The sequence below is a fragment of the Prionailurus viverrinus genome, chromosome B1 (genome assembly GCF_022837055.1).
Source record: "Prionailurus viverrinus isolate Anna chromosome B1, UM_Priviv_1.0, whole genome shotgun sequence".
Classification (NCBI taxonomy): domain Eukaryota; kingdom Metazoa; phylum Chordata; class Mammalia; order Carnivora; family Felidae; genus Prionailurus; species Prionailurus viverrinus.
In genome coordinates, this window is record NC_062564.1 from 202186288 (window position 1) to 202204997 (window position 18710).

General features: G+C 55.2%; 1 protein-coding gene across 4 annotated transcripts in view; it reads left to right on the plus strand.

Annotated features, from left to right (window-relative positions):
* Positions 1 to 4144: 4144 nt before the first annotated feature.
* The window catches only part of TBC1D14 (TBC1 domain family member 14), a 112336-nt gene continuing 97770 nt past the window's right edge, over positions 4145 to 18710 (plus strand). For 2 of the 4 annotated variants that reach the window (XM_047857072.1, XM_047857073.1), the window contains exons 1-2: positions 4146 to 4216; positions 15738 to 16476. In XM_047857072.1, coding sequence (XP_047713028.1) covers positions 15755 to 16476 — 722 coding nt within the window. In that variant the 5' untranslated portion in view covers positions 4146 to 4216; positions 15738 to 15754. Of the gene's footprint in view, positions 4217 to 4527; positions 4685 to 15737; positions 16477 to 18710 lie in introns of those variants that run through there. The other 2 variants (XM_047857075.1, XM_047857076.1) reach the window with 2 other exon arrangements.

Sequence of the window (18710 nt, forward strand, 5' to 3'; positions counted from 1 at the left end):
GGAGTCCCCAGCCTCTCGGAGCACGAGCCCGGGAGTGGGGTTTGCCTCGTTTATCTCAGGCCTTCCGTACGAAGGGGCCCGGGCCGCACAGCCCTCATCCGAAGGTTGACTGTGCTTCTTGAAATCCACTGGTTCCCCATCAGTGAACATCTTAGTACGTCTTCGTTATAAACAGAGCACGTACTTGTCGGGAAATCTAACAGCTTCAAAGTGTGTAGGGACAGAAGATAATCATTTGTGTTCTGATACTCACTCACGTCAGCGTTTCTTCCTGTTAATGCCTGTGGAATATTCCATACTCTTTGATTATACTGTAATGTGGTTTTAAATTTATTTTTGAGAGAGAGAGAGGAGCGTGGGCAGGTGAGGCGGAGAGAGAGGGAGACACAGAATCCAAAGCAGGCTCCAGGCTCTGAGCTATCAGCACAGAACTTGACACGGGGCTTGAACCCACAGACCTCGAGATCATGACCCGAGCTGAAGTCGGACGCTTAACTGAGTGAGCCGCCCAGGCCCCTGGGGCAACTTTATCAGGGTAGCTCCTTTCAGGTGTGTTATTAGACCGAAGAGATTCTACGTTATAATTTTTTTCTTTTTCTTTTTCCTTTTTGGAGCCGTGCCTTCCCTTGTTCGTGACTGTGTTACTACCAGTTCTGCCTCCCTGCGTTCACTGATTTTAATCTACTCCTGGTAGGAAACAGGTCACTGCACCCGTTAAAACTGTGAGTGGGGCACCAGCTCGGTTGGTTAAGCGTCCCAGGCTCGGTTTCGGCTCAGGGCAGCATCTCACGGGGTTCATGAGATCGAGCCCCAAGTCCAGCTCTGTGGCTGGCGGTGCGGAGCCTGCTTGGGATTCTGTTTCCCGCTCTCTGCCCCTCCCCCGCTCTTTCTCGATCTCTCGAAAAGTAAACTTTAAAAAGCCAAAACAAAAAAACAGTGGGTAGAGTACCGGTTGATGGCTCTGGGGTGAGGGCCTGAGGCCTGCTTCTCTTAGCAAAGTGCGAAGGCTCACGGTGGCTTCTCTGGTTCTGGCACTTTTCAGTCTCTGTCTCTGGTTTTCTTCTCTGGGCCTGAGGTTGTGGGAAGGCTGACCTCCGGCCCCGTCTCCGTTTTCTGTTGTTGTTTTTTAATCATTTCGCTCGATTTCCAGAAGCAACAAGAGAACCCCAAATTCCAGGCACTGTTTCCAAGAAAATGAGCACTCCCATGTCCGTGGTGAAGGAGGTTAACGCAACAGGGAACAAAGGCAGAAAGGACATGCTTTTCTGGTGGATTTCTGAAAACGCGTGGCCAGGGGGATGCTCCTTTGAAATAAACCAAGCTGTTCACTCCGCCTCCACCTCGCGGGGACAGTCTGGCCCTGGTGGCTCTGAACAGAGGCTGGGGTGGCAGAGGGTGGGCGGGAGGATGGCGAGCGGGCGAGAGCTTCTGCACAGCGGAAAACAAGCTTGGGGCTCCCGGCCGAGCAGCCTCACTGCCCAGCGCCCGTTTGCTTACCTGCAAAAGGCCAGTCACTGCGCCAGCTTGGTAGGCTGTGGGGCTCAACTGTGCTAATGGGGTGAACAGCCAGGAGGGCACAGAGCAGCTGGGATGGCACCGGGTACGGGGCCAGCCACGGGCAACATTTATTCATCCATCAACAAATATTTATGGAGCTCACATTTGGGGGCTGAGGAAGAGTCTGAGAAAATGTGCGTTTGGGAGACTAGATCCCCCTCTCCTGAGAAGGGATGCAAAGGTGGTTTGGCAGGGCAGGAGACCTCTGGCCGCGTCCTGTGCCCACCTCCTACCCCACTTGCCCTCTGGGCCTCAGTTTCCCCTCTGAGGGATGGCCTTGAGGACCTGTCAGCGTCCTGACGCTGTGCTTATGACCCTCTGGGGTCTGCCTCTGGTCGGTTAACCATGTTCCCTACAAGGAGATGGCGCTGAATTTGGAGGTGGCCTGTCTATCCGCCCCTTGAGACTGGGGATCGTGAGGGCAGGAACTGTGGGGGGTCAGTGGCTCTGGTGTGGCCAGAGCCCAGCATGGGGCTGGTATAGGGGTGGTTTCCATGGGTATCAGACACCTGCTCCTGCTTAGGAAGCCTCCCTGCCAGGGAGGCTCAGAGGTCAAGGCTTGAAGATGACCTTCCATGGGGTGGGGTCTCTGAGGACTCCCAGCACCCCTCCCCCCACCTTTGACCAACACACTTTCTGCGCATTATATTACTGGGGAGGTGCCAAGAGCTCCTCAAACATGCCAGAAACTGACAAAGCCAGACAATTTTTTACATTTAGCCGTCACTGCCATTTCCTTTGTCTCTAACCCTCACACAACTTGTGCGGTGAAGGTGCAGTGAGCCTTGTAGGTGGGGCAAGCTGGGGCAGGCGGGAAGGCTTCTGGGCACAGCCGGGGAGGGGTCGGCCAGTCCCAGGCCTGGAACTGAGCGGAGGGAGCTGACGGCCACCGCTCGCTCCTCTGCAATGGCTTTGCGGCCCTCACGGGAACCACTGTAGTGAGCATCATTCTGGGAAATTCCGGGGTCCAGCCTGCACGGGGGAGCCTGGATGGCTTCGCCAAGGCAGTCAGCAGTGGGGCGGCAGAGGTGGGACACCCTGCATAATTGTGTCCGTATCACAGATGGGGGCTGGGAGATGCTAGGGTTCCGGGAGGAGTGCGGACGCCCACGCAGCTTATCTAGTTCCTTGTACTTTTAATTTTGTTAGACTCCCTGAGGGTGTCAATGACTGGGGCGGGGGGCCCAGGGAGGGACTCTGGGCTTGGGCAGGGAGCTGGGGGTGGGCAGCAGGATGGGGGAAAGGGTGAGGAAAAGGCAGACAGAGGGCGCCAAAGGCAAGTCTGTGGGTCATACATTTTTTTGGTTCTGGATTCAGAACAATGGTTCCCAGTCATTGTGGGGTTTTAAAACCCTAAGACTCAGAATGAGGGCTGGAAGGGATTTGGGGAGTTGCAAGGAACACTGTAAAAGCAGACGTTAATCCTGTTTATTAAATTGCTAATTAAGTCAGGTCAGAAGCAAGTCTGTACTTTCCTGTTAGTGGGGTTTTTTTGTTGTTGTTTCTTTAATAAGCTGGGGAAGGCATGTTGGGGTTTGAAGGAGACCTGGCATTATTTTTCCTTAATACCACCCAGAAATGTAGGCATTTGTAAAACTAGTATTATGCACCAAGCACTGTAAGAGGCCCCTCCTGCCATTGTAACTAACAGTTGCTGAGTTTTTAGACCTAGCACGCAGGCAGGAGAAACAAGCTAGGGGTTCCTTGGCCAACACTAATGACCACAGCTCCGGGCGGAGTAATCCTCCAATGCAGGCTTCCAGATGCTTTCCGTGAAGGAGAGATTACCCTTCCTGTCCCTGACCCTCTGCCCGTTCAAATCCTCCTTTAGATTTAGCTGATCGCCTGAGGTTTCCGCTCTGGTAGTTCTGCCAGTGACAGCCCTCAGGGCTCCTGGGTCCCAGCCACTTAAGTCTGTCTTCTGCTCTCCGTGTCCCCAGAATGTAACAATTCAACAAATATTTAAGTGCCCCAACTATGTGCCAGGCCCAGGGAATCTAGCAGTACACAGGATAAGCCCGCTTTGGCCCCGGGAGCCTAGATTCCGGAAGGGGGACGAGCTAGGATCAGTTAACCAGCTAAGGAGAGCGTTCTCATTCAGGGCTTGGCAGGTCCTGGAAGACTGTCCGGGCCCAGCATCTGGCTTCTGACCTCTCTCCCTGCCTGTCCCTCCTGGGACCTGCGGCCTGCGACCTCCTCTCCCACTCTGTATGATCACAGACCCTGTCTCTGGAGTTTCTGCAATGCTGATGCCAAATAACGCACATACACGCCAGGCCAGCGGTTCCCAAACTATCTTGCCTCTGGAGACTGTGATTTAATCGGCGTGGGGCGCGGCACGGGCGTCGGAATTTTCAAAATCCTCAGGCGATACTAAGGTGCAGCCAAGTCTGGGAACAAGGGCGCTAAGTACCGTGTCACAGCTCGACAAAGGAGAACTACCAGAAAAGTCCGTTTAACAGACCGAGAGACTAAGGCCAGGCCCGGATGACCGGGGCCTGGCCTGGAGCCGCCCGCCTCGCACACCTGCCCCAGGGCAGGGGAGCCCATCGATGCGCTCCGCCGCTCGGCTCCTCAGGCCTGGTCCCTGCCCGCTCGTGCCCCTTCCCCCTCCCGGCCGCTTCCCACTTCCAAGATGGCCGCGGGTGGAGCCGACCAGGTACGGAGGCCCCTGGCGGGTGTCCACCGGCGCTGTGCGGACACGAAGATCCTCTCGGGCCGCCCCTCGAGGCTCCGCTGGGCCCTCGGGAGAGAAAAGGGTCGGCGACGCCGCTCCGGGGCCCGCAGGGGGCGGGCGAGCGGCCGAGGAGTGGCAGCAGGGCGAGCGTCGAGCTCGAGGAGCGGCGGCGGCGCGGCGGGGGGCGGCAGCCGGGCGGAAGAGCGGCGGCGGCCGGCAGGGGGCGGGGCGAGGGCTCGCGGGGCGGAGCGGATCAGGGGGCGGACCGGATCAGGGGGCGGGGCGAGGGCGCGCGCCGCTGTTGGCCCCGGGCAGCTCGCGCGCACCTGCCTGCCCGGCCCACAGCCTGCCGCGCGCCCAGCGTCCTCGCCGCACAAGTCGCGGGTCCCGGGGGTCCTGGGCTGCGGGCCCGCGGGCCCCGGAGATGGCGTCGGAGCCGCGCTAACTCCGGTACTGAGGGCCTCCGGCGGGGGCCGCGCCGCGCGGGAGGGTGGGGGACGGGACGCGCGGGGCTGCTGCCACCTGCTGCTGCGTCGGCGGGAGCGGGAGGCGGGCCGGGCCCGGGCGCGCGGGTTCGGGTCCTGCACCGGCGGCCCCCTTGCCGCCTGGCCGCCGCCGCCCCCCGCACCGGGGGAGAGCGTGGGGCCCGGGCGACGTTGCGGGGCCCGGCGGCTCCCGGCTCGTCAGCCTCTCCGAGAGACGCGCGCGCCACACGCTCCTTTTCCGGAACTTGACGAAAAGTTTTGTCCTTCAGACGCGCGGGGCTCCCCGGGCCGGAGGGGAGCTGGCTTGACGCGCGCATGCTGCCCTGCAGGGACCCCTCCACCTTGCGGGTCCCTGACCGCCGACCTCCAGGACCCTGTGCACCATCGGGGGGCCATCGACCCCCGGGAGACCCCTCCACTTCGGGACTCTCTCCACCTCGGGGCCTCCTAACCCCGGGTCCCCCTCCACTTCGGGGTCCCCGACCCCTGTGCGTCCTCCACTTCGGGAACCACCGAAACCCGGGGCCCCTCCACCTGGGGGCCACTGGCGTCTGGGGGTTCCCCCCCCCCACCCCGGCTCTTGGGACGGAGCTCCCGACCTCCTTCTTTTTCGGACCTGCTGTCGCTAGACCGCGGAACCCCCTCATCCTCAGATCCCCCCGTCCCTGTCCAGGAACTCCTTCGGCCTCAGAGACCCCCTTTCCTGGGCCACAGACTCCCTGTGTGCGGGAGACCCCGAGCCCCGGGCCCCTTCCCGGCCGAAGGGGCCGGAGCTGGTGTGGAGCTGGCGTTCGGGGCGCTCCGCAGGCGGCCCTCTCTGGGCGGGGAGCTGCGGTGAAGAAGCAGGGGTGAGGCCTTGAGGAGTTAGCTTCCGCAGGAAGCGGGAGGACTGGCCCCCCGCAGACCCCAGGCCGCGGACCCCAGGCTGGGCGGTGCGCATTTTAGTGGCCAGAGCCTTACCTGGCCAGAACCATCCCCCGCCCCCGCTTTTCGTCTTAAAATTGCACAGCACCATTTTCTCCAGGACGGAATTGAAAGCTTTGCTTTGGAAAGTTCTCTGTGCAGGAGGCTCCTGCGCATCGCCTTCACTTTATTTAGTGACGCTAGTTGAGGCTGGCGTGTTGGGACCCTACCAGCAGGATATTGGCACCTCGTTGTCTTGGCTTCCTTTATAGAAGGGTTGCATCGGCACACTGTTAAGTGCTTTGCTACGCCTTGCAAAGGGCTGGTCCTTAGAGGAGTTCTGGAACGCTGCCCCTTGCCCAGTTTATCTGGCCAGTACCAACCCGTGTCTCAGGTTTGCATATGATTTCTTCCCGACTTCTTAACCACCTGCCCGCCCCTCCCCCCCAGGCTTAGTTGTGTGTGTGTGTGTGTGTGTGTATATATATATATACGTATATATATGTATATATATGTATATACGTATATATACATATGTATATACATATACATATATATGTATATATATGTATATATGTATATATATATGTATATATACGTATATACATATATATATACTAATGCTTATTTATTTTTGACAGAGAGAGAGAGAGAGATAGAGCATGAGGGGGGAGGGGCAGAGAGAGAGGGAGACAGAATCCGAAGCAGACTCCTGGCTCTGAGCTGTCAGCACAGAGCCCGACGCGGGGCTCCAACTCACAGACTGTGAGATCATGACCTGAGCCAAAGTTGGACACTCAACCGACTGAGCCCCCCCAGGCGCCCCCAATTGTATATATTTGACCCCTTTGGATTGTGGGCTCCAGCTGATCCCCAACCCTAATGAGCACCTGGCATGTACTTGGGGCTCAGGGTTATTGAGTGACTACATCCTTTGGGAGACATTAAAGAAGTGAAGTAAGTGGTCGAGTCACCCAGCTGGCGGGCCGGGTCACTGGGCCTTGGTGTCCTCCACGGTCCCAGCAGGTTCCCGCTGAGCACTTTGCTTCGTGCTTGTGAAACTGAGTTTTCAAAATCTGCCTCCAGCCCACCCTCTCACATTTAGCCTCAGTGCTGCCCCACCTGGCTTCTGTTGACCCTGCCATTCCTCTCCACCCCTCCGCCCCTCCACCCCTCCACCCCACTGCCCTCCTCCCCTCTGTCCAGTGTGTGAAGGCCTGTCTTTCGTGCCCGCGCATCCCCTCGCTTGTGTTCTGTTGAAGTTCTCGCTGACGCTGAGGACCTGCTTCTCAGGGCAGCTTGTTTCAGAATATGTCTCCCTTGTTGGTCAAAGCTCCTGATCATCGTGTCCCCAGCCTCAACACAGGGGACACCTGCCCAGCACATTGTGGGTGCTCACAGAGCTTTGAGACCTTGGAGAAGATGTGCCATCAAAATAGGTATTCACATGTAACACGAAAAGAAGGTTTTAGGAAAATGAGAGTGTGTTATCTGTTAATGCTTCAGGGCGGTTATGAAGTTTCTAGGGCCTGAATTGTTAAGAATTCTCGATTGCCAAGCCAGAAGATAAGCTGGGCTAATCACCTCAGTTTACAAATGGGAAGTGGAGGCCCAGAGCTTAGTGCCACAGAGCAGGTGTGAGATATTAGTGACGGGAAGGAACTATACAGTGCGGCTTGGAGACACAAAGTGGCCGAGTCTGGGCTTTATGCAAATACGTTACTTAAATAGCAGGCCTAAGCCGACTGGCCCCGTCTAGTACCCAGGAAGAAGTAACACCATCCAACATCTGAGGTTCAGCCCATGCCAGGCTTGATTCTAAAGGCTTTATGTAGATTTCTTGCCCAATCTGGCCCATTGCCTGAGGAGATACGGTCTATTATCGTTCCCATTGTACTACTGGAAATTGGGGTGCAGGGAAGTTAAACTATTCCAAGGTCACACAACTTGTAAGCGGGGGAGCCACGATTTGAACCTGCGCAGTCTGCCTCCAGAACCTGCATTATTTTGCCCTCTTGTGCATTTCATTTTTTTTAACGTTTGTTTATTTAAAAAAAAATCTTTTTTTTAACGTTTATTTATTTTTGAGACAGGGAGAGACAGAGCATGAACTGGGGAGGGTCAGAGAGAGCGAGACACAGAATCTGAAACAGGCTCCAGGCTCTGAGCTGTCAGCACAGAGCCCGATGCGGGGCTTGAACTCACGAACCGCGAAATCACGACCTGAGCCGAAGTCGTGACCTACTTAACCGACTGAGCCACCCAGGCGCCTCAATGTTTATTTATTTTTGAGACAGAGCATGAACGGGGGAGGGTCAGAGAGAGAGAGAGGGAGACACAGAATCTGAAACAGGCTCCAGGCTCTGAGCTGTCAGCACAGAGCCCGATGTGGGGCTTGAACTCACGAACCGCGAGATCACGACCTGAGCCGAAGTCGGACGCTTAACCGACTGAGCCACCCAGGCGCCCCTCATTTGTTTAAAAAAAAAAACCTTTTTCTTGCAGTCTAACCTACAGAGAAGTGTAAAAATTGTTCAACATGTAGCGTATCGATTGTCACAAGGTTTAGGGTCTGAATCTTTAAACGTTCCAGCAAGTCCTGCGTGGGCTTTGATGTCAGACCTGGTTTGCATCCGGTTCCGGTTGCTGTGTGACCTTACGTGATGTACTCACCCTTTCTGAATCTCATAGTTTCTTCAGTGTGCTTGGCAGGCTTGCGATGATTAGAGCGTGTGATAGCACCTAGCGTGTGTTTGGTGCATGGTAAGTGTTCAATGAATGGTTTCTCTTACCAGCAATCGAGATTATAAGTTGCACTGGTTTGGTTAAGTGGTCTGAGTATCTTCCTAATCTGTCAGTTGCCCGTCAGCCACTTTATAGGTACTTACGATGAGTCACTTTGGTAAATCACTCTGTGTAACTGAAATACTTTAGGGAAGGGGGGCACCCCGGCCCCCACTGCCCGTGCAGTGAAAGTCCTTAATTTACAATGTCCCACCTATGCCTTTTTAATATAACTACTTTTGGGCAGTGAAAGTTAAATGTCTTTTCCTTAGGGTTGTGAAGGAGCCTTTGGGGACCCTCAACAGTTTACCCCCAGTTTCTACCTGGTTTGCTGATGGGCCAAAACTCGCTTAAACAAGGGTGTCAAGTTCCAGGCACCTGCCAGTGGCCATTCACCTTCCAGAGGAGTATATTGAGCTCTCAGGAAAGTCTGTCTTAGGGTTATTTTTATCCTGAAGAATAACCCACGTAAAAACCAACTTACTTTTGTAGTCGACTTTCCCATTCTGCATAGTGCAAATTAACCCACCATCGTAGGCTGCTTGCGTGGCCGCAGGAAGAGGAAGGCTTAGTCGGCCCTCGCACAGCTACTTCGTGACCTGTGCCCCTTGTGCCTTGTCTCCTTGTGTGTGAGCTGGCCGTGAGGGTACCTTGAACTCTCGGGGTTGCTGAGGAGGTTACAAAGATTGCGGGTGTGAAGTCTGAACGCTGTGCCTAACGTCTAAAGCTCACTTGGTGAGCGGAGGCGGCTCATGTTAATTGTTAATGCCAAGGAACGCGAGTTCCAAAACATCCTGTGCCTTTCTTTCCAAGGTCCTTTCTGTGTAAGCCATGACATTAAAGAGAGAAAGGGACTCGCAGTGGTTGGTGTTTGTGGGGCCCTGTACAAAGCAGGCTCATTTACATGGGAGATACCACCTAGATCAGGGGGTTCTCCTTGGTGTCGGAACCTCCTTTCAGGGGTGCCTGGCTGGCTCAGTCGGAGGAGCGTGACTCTTAATCTCAGGGTCGAGAGTTTGAACCCCACGTTGGGTGTAGAGATTACTTAAAAAAAAAAAAAAGGGGGACCTCACTTCAGAGGCTTAACTAGCCTGTTTCTCCTGACTGGTCGTGTCCTCCAGGGTCAAGGTGAAAGCTTGGTGGGTGTGTGTGTGTGTGTGCACCAGTCCTGCCAGGAGGCTGGCGGTCTCACCAGACTTCTCCCCAGGAAGCATGAAGGACCTGGAGGGGACTTGTACAGAATGACGTGGGTGTTGGAAAGAGAAGACTCAGGTAGGGCCTCGCCTACCCAGCCGCGGCTCAAGCCTGGCTTCGTTCCCATCTGGGAAATGGCGGAAGGCAGTCTGCTCTTTTCACGGGAGGGATGAGGATTTGGGGAGGTTCCTGACGTCTGCGTTAGAGCTGTGTAAGTAGCAAAGGAGACCGAGGGGCCTGGGAGTCACAGATTTGGGTTCAGGCCCCAGCTGCTGCCACATAAAAGTGGAGCTCTTGGGTGAGCCACGGGCCTCAGTTTCCTCCTCTGTACAAGGCGGGGGGGGGTAGTACATAGCATGTAGGGCTATGAGGGCTATGAAAACAGAATGGTGATGTTAGACGCTTAGAACAGAACCTGGTACTTGTTAAGTTGTAGTTTTAGTGATGCTCTGGGGGTGTTGGGTGCTGTAGACCTGGTCCTCCCCTCTTGAAACTTTGACCCTGTGACAGGTGTATTCCTAGGCCATGGTTGATGGAAAGGAGCCAGAACCTGTCTCCTCTCAAGATTAAGGGTACGGAGGGGCCTCTTGGCGGCTCGGTCGGTTGGGCATCTGACTCTTGACTTTGGCTCAGGTCATGACCCAGGGTCGGGGGATTGAGTCGCCCCCCACTCCAGCCCCCGCCCAACTGAGTGAGGAGGCTGCTTGGGATTCTCCCTCTGCCCCGTCCCCCACTCGTGCTCTATGGAAAAAAAAAAAAAAGATTTAAGGATATGGAACTCGGTGGAGCAGGGCTGATGGGACATCCGGCAGCAAGGGCAGGTGTGCCCTCCTTGGAGGGTCAGGGAGAGCAGAAGTGTCCCGGCTGCTGACGGGGTGTGAGAAAGCAGCATCCAGGGAAGAGCTGGGACAGGGAGGGCGGCGGCGAGCAAAGGCCTGTGGACAGGAGGGAGCCTCCGAGTGGGTGGGCAGTATTATTTCTGCCCCAGGCCACCGACGAGTGGAGGTGTTTCTGCCGGGGACGTAATTGAGTCATTTGGGTTTGGCCTTGTAAACTGCTTATTGACAAAGACTTGGTCAAGACTTTGTGCCTCTGCTTTTTTTTTTTTTTTTTAATTTTTTTAAACATTTATTTATTTTTGAGAGACAGAGAGACAGAGAGTGAGTGGCAGGGGAGCAGAGAGAGAGGGAGACACAGAATCCAAAGGAGGCTCCAGGCTGTGAGCTGTCAGCACAGAGCCTGACGGGGAGGCTTGAACCCACGAACTGTGAGATCATGACCTGAGCCGAAGTCAGACGCTCAACTGACTGAGCCACGCGGGTGCCCCACCACCGCTTTTTAAAGAGAAGAAAATTAGGGGAGCTTGGCTGGCTCAGTCAGTAGAGAGAGCAACGTTGGATCTCAGGGTCGTGAGTTCAATCCCCACTTTGGGCATGGAGCCTACTTTAAAAAATATATATACGCAGTAAAGAGAAGAAAGTTAAACTTCTGTTCAAGATGGAATTGTGTTCCAGAACCTCATTCAGAGTCACTGCCGTCTGCTTCCTGACTTGTGTTGCAGACCTACCCCCGTGGGGAGAAGGGCATTCGAATGTCTCGGGCCCCTTCCCTCTTTGCTCGCTACAGAACTCAGTTTTGTGACTGGTAAATAAAATGCGGGTGGTCTTGTTGCCTGGGATAAAAGCCTTCCTCATGTCTGCACTTGACGTTTTGTGTGTTTTTCCAGGTCTGGGAGGTGATGACGGCTGGTCATCATTAACCTTGTATCGCGTGCCTGTGGCTGGCCGCCTGGGCCCGGAAGAAGTGGGGAGGGAGCCTGCTGCCACGGCCACTGCTGCGGGCGAGGGGTTTTGTCTGAGGCTCTGGGGAGAAGTGCAGAGGGAGGAAGTCTCTTACTTTCCGAACCATCACGTGCCCGCTGGTGCTCACCGGGTGGCGCGGTAGCCCGTCGTCACTCCTCGTCACTCGCTTGCTGTGTCTCTTGTCCGCACACGATGCCTGGACTTGACGGTGGGGATTTTCTTCCTCATGTTGTGACCTCCGCTGCTCACCACGTTCTTGAAGCGTAGCCCAGCTCTCAGCAGAGGTTTCTTGGATGGACTGTCCCAGAAACCTGCCCTCTTAGGACATCGTTGTTAATAATGATTAACTCCGCAAATGGATTTTTGAGTCCTCAGTCCCTGCCAGGCAGTGGCATCTGGAACCCGTTAGCTTAGCGCTGTACCTGCCCGAAGCCTAGAAACCAGCAGAGAGACATGGGGACAGCTGTAAATACAGTTGTGTGAGGGGTGTGGCCAAAAAGAGCCTAAGAGGAAGGGGGATCCGCAGCTTCCCGGGGGGGAGTAGGGGAAGGCTTCTCAGAGGAGGTGGTCTCGCAGGTGGGCTGGGTCTCCTTGCGGCATACGTACCAGATCCCCAGGGGCGCCCGTGGCCAAGCTGGGGAGAGCATCCGGGCAGTGGGGCCGCGCGGCTGGGTTTGGAGAGGCGCGAGGGTGACGGCACGAGGCTGCTGAGGCTGGCAAGGATGGGCTCGGGGGGGCCCCGTGCCGGCTCGGGGAATTCAGGCTGATCCGGTCTTTAGAGAACGTGTGACTTGGAGGCCGGCATCTGCAGCTGGCCTCCTGGCAGGCTTCCAGAGTCCACCCTGCAGCCTCTCTGAGAAGCGGGCGCTTTGTGTGCGCAGCCTCGGAAGGCAGGTGCTCTGGACCGCGGCTTCTGGCTTCATTGTACTGGTGGCCCCAGGCGGAAGGGCTTGAGGACAGGTGGCCTTGGCCCTTGCGGGGTTTGGTTTAAGAGTGTGTTGCAAATGGAAGTACGTTCTTGCTTTTCCGTTTATTTCCCTGAAGGCTGCCACCTTGTTTGTGAGGCTTAAGGAACTTAAGTTGGACTTGGAAGCAGTGGAGCCTTCAAAGGTCATTCGTTTTCTCCTCAGAAGAGGCCCTCGTCCCGCTGTCCTGGCCCCCAGGGCTCTGCCAGACCTGCTTCGTTCTCCTTCCGCATGCTTTCACCTGGGCGATTCGGAGCAGGGGTCCTAGTGTTCACTGAGCACGCTTGTTTTGCGTTCCCGTTTTAGTGTCAGAAGCTCAGTCTGAACACAGTTTTTGCAGGTACTCAGCTCTTTATGTGGCTGAAGGAGAGGAAATTGGCATTTACTGGGCACCTGCTGTGGTCAGACGTGGGGCGTGCCCACGTGCCCATAAACGAAATGCCTCATTTCATTTATCCTCAGAGCAGCCGTGAGTTTCGTGCTGTTGCCCCATTTAACTGCCGGGCACCAGGAAGGTTCAGCTTCTCCCCGTGGTAAGTGGCAGGCCAGAATTTCATTTCAGCTGGCCAGGTCACCAGGCTTTCGGCTCCGCTCACGGTGAAGATTTCCTCTTGTGTTGCTGGCTTTTTGCCAGCCTGACCTGTCAGAGTGTTGATGGTGTTTTGATAATTCTAGGAACTTTTGACATTGCCAGACGTTAGCTCTTAACTACGTGCTAAAAATGTTTCTTACCGTATTCTCCTTTTGATTAAAAAAAGAAAAGCGTACAATTCTCCAGTCCGGGTACCTGTGACTCTCTCTGCGTCTCGCCGTTGTGAATCCTGTTGCTACAGAGAGGGGTTGAGTTCGGGCACTTTCCTAGAGCAGGGTCTCAGGGTCTCAGAGTTTGCCGTGGCTTTGCCTGGAGGAGCTCGGGGCTGGGGACGCAGAGTGGAGGCTCCAGCCCAGGACACCGAGGGCGGCGGGCACCGCGAGACACCGAAACTGTGTTCACGTGTGCCGAGGTGATGCGAGATTCTTTCGGAGAATAAACCGAGTTTTTGCGCTGCAGGTTAGAGAAGCACTTCAGGTGACACATTTATAGTTTTATATTTGCATTAGAGACTAATTTGGTATTTTTGTTTTGGTGCAGTGCGCTGCGGTTCTGCCTTCTAAGAAAAATTGATAATTGATCAGTACAACATCATGATTAAATGATCCTTACTCACTCGGTCATATTTCAAGTTTTTATACATAGTTCAGTCTATTTTTGAATTCTGCATTTTGATTCATTCCTTCACGTTTCTATTTTGGCTCCAGTGCTGCACGGTCGGTCTGGCTGGTTCCTTCGATTTCTGGGAGGGAGGGAGATCACCCCCGCCCTCTGGTTCGCTTCTAGTGAATTTGCTTTTGCTGTGTTGACGTGGTGGAGGGGCCAGGCTTCCTGAAGGGGTTTAGGAAGGCCCAGTGACCCCCAAAAGGGGGTGGTTACCGTTGTTGCCGCCACGCTTCAGAACCTTCCACCGCTGCCTCTTTGATGACGGCCGTTGCCAAGAGAGTGCCTTTGGAATGCTTTTCTCCTGCTCCTTTTCTTAATTCTGCCCAGGCAGTCCAGCGCAGCTGGGGTTAGAGCCCAGGAAGAGTCCCATTGGAACCCAAGAAAGTACCATTCTTTATCTTGTCTTATGCCACGGATCAGATTTCAGTAACCCCATCAAGGTTCTTTAGTTTTGACATTTTATTTATTTTATTTTTAAAATTTATTTTTGAGAGAGAGGGAGAGAGAGCATGAGTGGGACAAGGGCAGAGAGAGGGAGACAGAAGGTCCGAAGCGAGCTCTATGTTGACAGCACCGAGCCCAATGAGGGGCTCCAACTCAACACACCGTGAGATCATGACCTGAACCGAAGTCAGATGCGTACCCGACTGAGCCACCCAGGCGCCCCAGTTAGTTGTGGCATTCTAAAGGTCAGTAGAAGGTCGCATCACCTCCACCTGGGTTCTCAGTCTCCCAGGGGCTCTGCTGTCCAGGCCTGTGCACCTGCCACCCCGTCATTCCCACCCCAGCCTTAGGCCAGAGCGCTGTAGGCAGGGGTGTGTGTCACCAACAGCTTTGACTTGTCACTCAAATCTCTATTGTGGGTCCGTGGTCTGTTTTTCCTGTATTGATTATGTGTCTTCCCCGAAGCAACCTCCTACCTGGGTTTTGACAACCCCACACTAGGCTTTTCATCCACTAGGTTTGGCCCATTTTGGGGTCAGTCCAAGCTCTGCCACCAAGTAACACTATGATCTCGAACCTGTTTATTACCCTTGGAGCCTTGGTTTCCTCCATGGTCATGGGGGTGATATGCCCTGCCTTGCAGACACAAGTAAGGCGACCGCAGCATCATGGGGGCCGCGGCCGACTTGGGTGTGCTTGGGGTCATCTTACCGTACACGGCATACCTGCTTTATCTTGGTTCCTGTCTTGATGGCAACATCTTGATTTTTATGCTGTCTCAGAATAAGTAGAACTTGACTTATATACGGGTTATGAATTCATGTACTTTTTTTTGAATGTTTGAGAGAGAGGGAGAGAGAGAGAGCAGGGAGGGGCGGGGAGAGAGAGAAGCCCAAGCATACTCTGTCCTCCCAGCGCAGAGCTTGACATAGGGCAGGCTCACAAACCAGGAGATCGTGACCTGAGCCGAAACCGAGAGTCAGATGCTCAACCGACCGAGCCACCCAGGTGCCCCATGAATTCACGTATTTTTGATGGAGGTATTTTGTTTATCGTTAAACAAAACATAACGTGAAAAACAACTCTCTCTCCCTGCCTGGCCTGGTCCTCATGCCCCCAGTATTGTCCTGGGGGTCAGACATGTGACCGGTGTGGTGCTGGTGATGATGAGGAAGGGGATTGTTTAAGTATTTTTACCTTAGACGTATGTAGCCTTTAGGTTATTGCCCTATCTTTTTTTTTTTTAATTTTTTTTTTCAACGTTTATTTATTTTTGGGACAGAGAGAGACAGAGCATGAACGGGCGAGGGGCAGAGAGAGAGGGAGACACAGAATCGGAAACAGGCTCCAGGCTCCGAGCCATCAGCCCAGAGCCTGACGCGGGGCTCGAACTCACGGACCGCGAGATCGTGACCTGGCTGAAGTCGGACGCTTAACCGACCGCGCCACCCAGGCGCCCCTGTCCTATCATTTTATATCGTGGTAATATATGCCAAAACTCTAGCTTCTGGTCCCAAATGAAAACTCGAGTACGTGGGACTTTTTCAAGGATTCCTCTGTAAAAAGGGCATCAGAACATTCGAGCTGTGCACTAGCAGAGTGGTGTCTTAGGATTTTGTAGCCACGATCTTACTTTCCATTTTTGTATTTTTTTTTTTTTTTTCCTAGTTTCTCCTTGGACCAAGATGACTGATGGAAACCTCTCCACCTCTACAAATGGCATAGCCTTGATGGGCATTCTGGACGGTCGGCCAGGAAATCATATTCAGAATCTACAACACTTGAATCTCAAGGCACCCAGATCCCTCTCGTTGCCAGAGTACGGGCCCAAGCTGAAGCTTGGGCCTTTAGAAGATCAGCACAGCCTTAAGTCCGTGGACTCGGGCATTCCCACCCTAGAGATCGGTAACCCGGAACCTGTCCCCTGCAGCGTGGCCCACGTGAAGAGGAAGCCATCTGAGTCGGGGACCGTCCCGGAGCGAGCCTGCCAGAGCGCGTGCCCGCTGCCGTCCTACACGCCACCGGCTCCCGGCAGTGCCGAGTGGGAGCGGGGCGTGCGGAAGTCGTCCACGTTCCCCCGGACGGGCTATGACGCGGCCGAGCTCTACAGCCCCGCCTCCAAGGCCCTGAACCGCAGCGATGATGTCTCCGTTTGCAGCGTGTCCAGCCTCGGCACGGAGCTGTCAGCCACGCTTTCCGTCAGCAATGAGGACATCTTGGACCTTGTGGTCACGAGCAGCTCCAGTGCCATCGTGACCCTGGAGAATGATGACGACCCTCAGTTCACTGACGTCACCTTGAGCTCCGCCAAGGAAACCCGGGAGCTGCGCCGGCAGGACTGTGTCGATGGAACGGAGGATGGGAGTAAATCGAAAATACTGGGACCATTTAGTAACTTCTTTACCAGGTAACACCATCTTTGTCTCTGCAGGGGTTAGGTGACCAGGCCAGCCGCATGTCCTCATCAAAAACGGGGGTTTCCTGCCTTGCTGAGCAGGCCCTGTGTCACGCAGGCAATCGCGTCTTTTCCCGGTGGCCCAGGGTCCTGTGGAGCTGTGTTGGTGATTCTGCTGTCTGAGTCCTCACCGCTGTCACTTCTGTGTCCCTCCCTGGCGCACTCGCAGTTTGTTGTCCCTTCCTGGCCTCTGACCTGCTGCTGTGTCTGAGGGTGATCCACAAGGGGCCGGTGTCACCAAATCAACCTTGTCCCCTGAAGGGCGTTTTATGCTAATAACTTGAGCCTCTTGGGCCAAGCACAGCGTGCCAACCTGGGTGGTCTCGGCATTAATAACCCACGTTTCCACCTCCGGCCCCCGTGCCCTGCGTGGCTGTGCTGTGGCGTCCGTGCTGTGGCCCAGGCCCTGCTGCTGGGGTGTGTGCTCTCACGGCCCCACAGCCGCCGCTCTCCCACTTGCGTCAGGCCCAGGCCACGCAGGCGCCAAGCCGGGGCCGCTGGGGCCCTGGCTCGCAGAGGACCTGCCTCTAACCTGTGCTCTCGTGGTTTCGTTCAGCAAGCGTGTATGTCCCCCGCTCTGCTCTTGGCAGGTAAGACGGGAGTAGCAGGACGATGGAAGTGGTGACAGGTGATGACTTTGGGGAGGGCTCACGGGCCGGGGGCGGTGGGCGGGGACACGTCAGTCTGTCACACAGCCGCTGTGAACCCCCACGCCGTGCAGCGCCGTGAGGAAGGGCACGGGGGCTGTGCGAGAGGGGGTGCGGGGGAGTGGCCACCTCCCCAGCTGCTCGTCGTGTGGGCTCCGGGCCTGTTTCCGTGGTCCGCTGCAGCTCCCCCCGAGCGTGTGTACCATAGCAAAGCCCGTGTGGGACACTTTGTGGCGCTGGGGGTCCCCGTGAGGTGGTGTGCCGTGCTGGCAGAGTCAGCTGGAGACTCCGTGACTGCGGGCGCCGATGGTGACTCCCCGCCGCATCCGCTGCTTCGTCCTCTGCGTGTGCGGCGTCTCGAGTGAGCCTGGGACCAGACTCGAGGGAGAAGATCTTTGGCGCAGCTGCGGTTCCTGAGGCACCTCTTCTCCCCGATGTGCCGACAGACAGGCGGCAAGCTACCCCAAGTAGCATCCCTAGTCCCAGAACTCAGCAGAACTCAGGACCGCCTCAGGGGGAGGAGCCCAGGAGCTGTGGGGGAGACGGTCGCCGTCCCTTCTGAGATCAGAGCCCTAAAGCAGGTGGTGGTTCAGATGTGTGTGGCCGAGCTGTTCTCTTTACTCAGGTCGTTGTTTTCAGCGTTTCCTGGTTACAGGTACCACCTGGGTGCCTGGTACACGTGGCTTCTCAGGATCCACCCCAGAGCTCCAGAATCAGAATCTCAAGGGAAGGGCTTGCGAGGCAGGTTTTCAGAGCCACATGGGGTTCTTGGCAAACTTGGGAAGCCTGGTTCGCAATGGGGGTGGCTGGGAAGCAGCCCGGAGGGAAGAGCTAAGCTTTGGATTTAACAGACCTGCGCCCACATCCTAGCCGTGTGACCTTGAACAAGTTGCCTCACCTCTGCGAGTTCACTTTCTCATCTCTAAACGAGCATTAGAAAGCGCCCAGCACAAAATGTGTTGTTGACACACAAGGTACTCTTCTGAGACCTGCTTCACGTGTGGTCACGGGGCCGAAGTGGGTTCACACGTGGGAACCTGGATGGACCCAGACAGAGTAAGCTCTCAGGTGTCAGTTGCCCCCTGGGATTGTCAGGACCCTGCCTTGCTCCGCTGCCTCGCCTCGCATCTGTGTTGGAGCCTCTTCTCCTTTGGAAGGAAACACTGTCGATCACTGTGGATCATTGCTGAAGCTGCCTTTTTTTTTTTTTTTTTTTTAATTGAAGTGTCGTTGACACAGTGTGATGTTCATTTTAGGTGTACAGCAGAGTGATTGGACATTTACGTATGTCACCGAGTGGTCATTGAGGCAGATCTCACTGGCATCTGTCACCATGCAAAGTTGTTTCCTGTTACTGTGTCGTGTCCCCCAGGTTGTGCACTGCACCCTGCATCTGACTTGTGTTATAACTGGAAGTGTGTTCCTTTTAATCCCCCTCCCCTGTTTTGCCGTCTCCACCTCCTTCCCACCAGGCTGTTCTTTGTCTCTGAGCCTCTTCCTGTTTTGCTTTGTTGTTCAGAGTCCATGTATAAGTGAGAT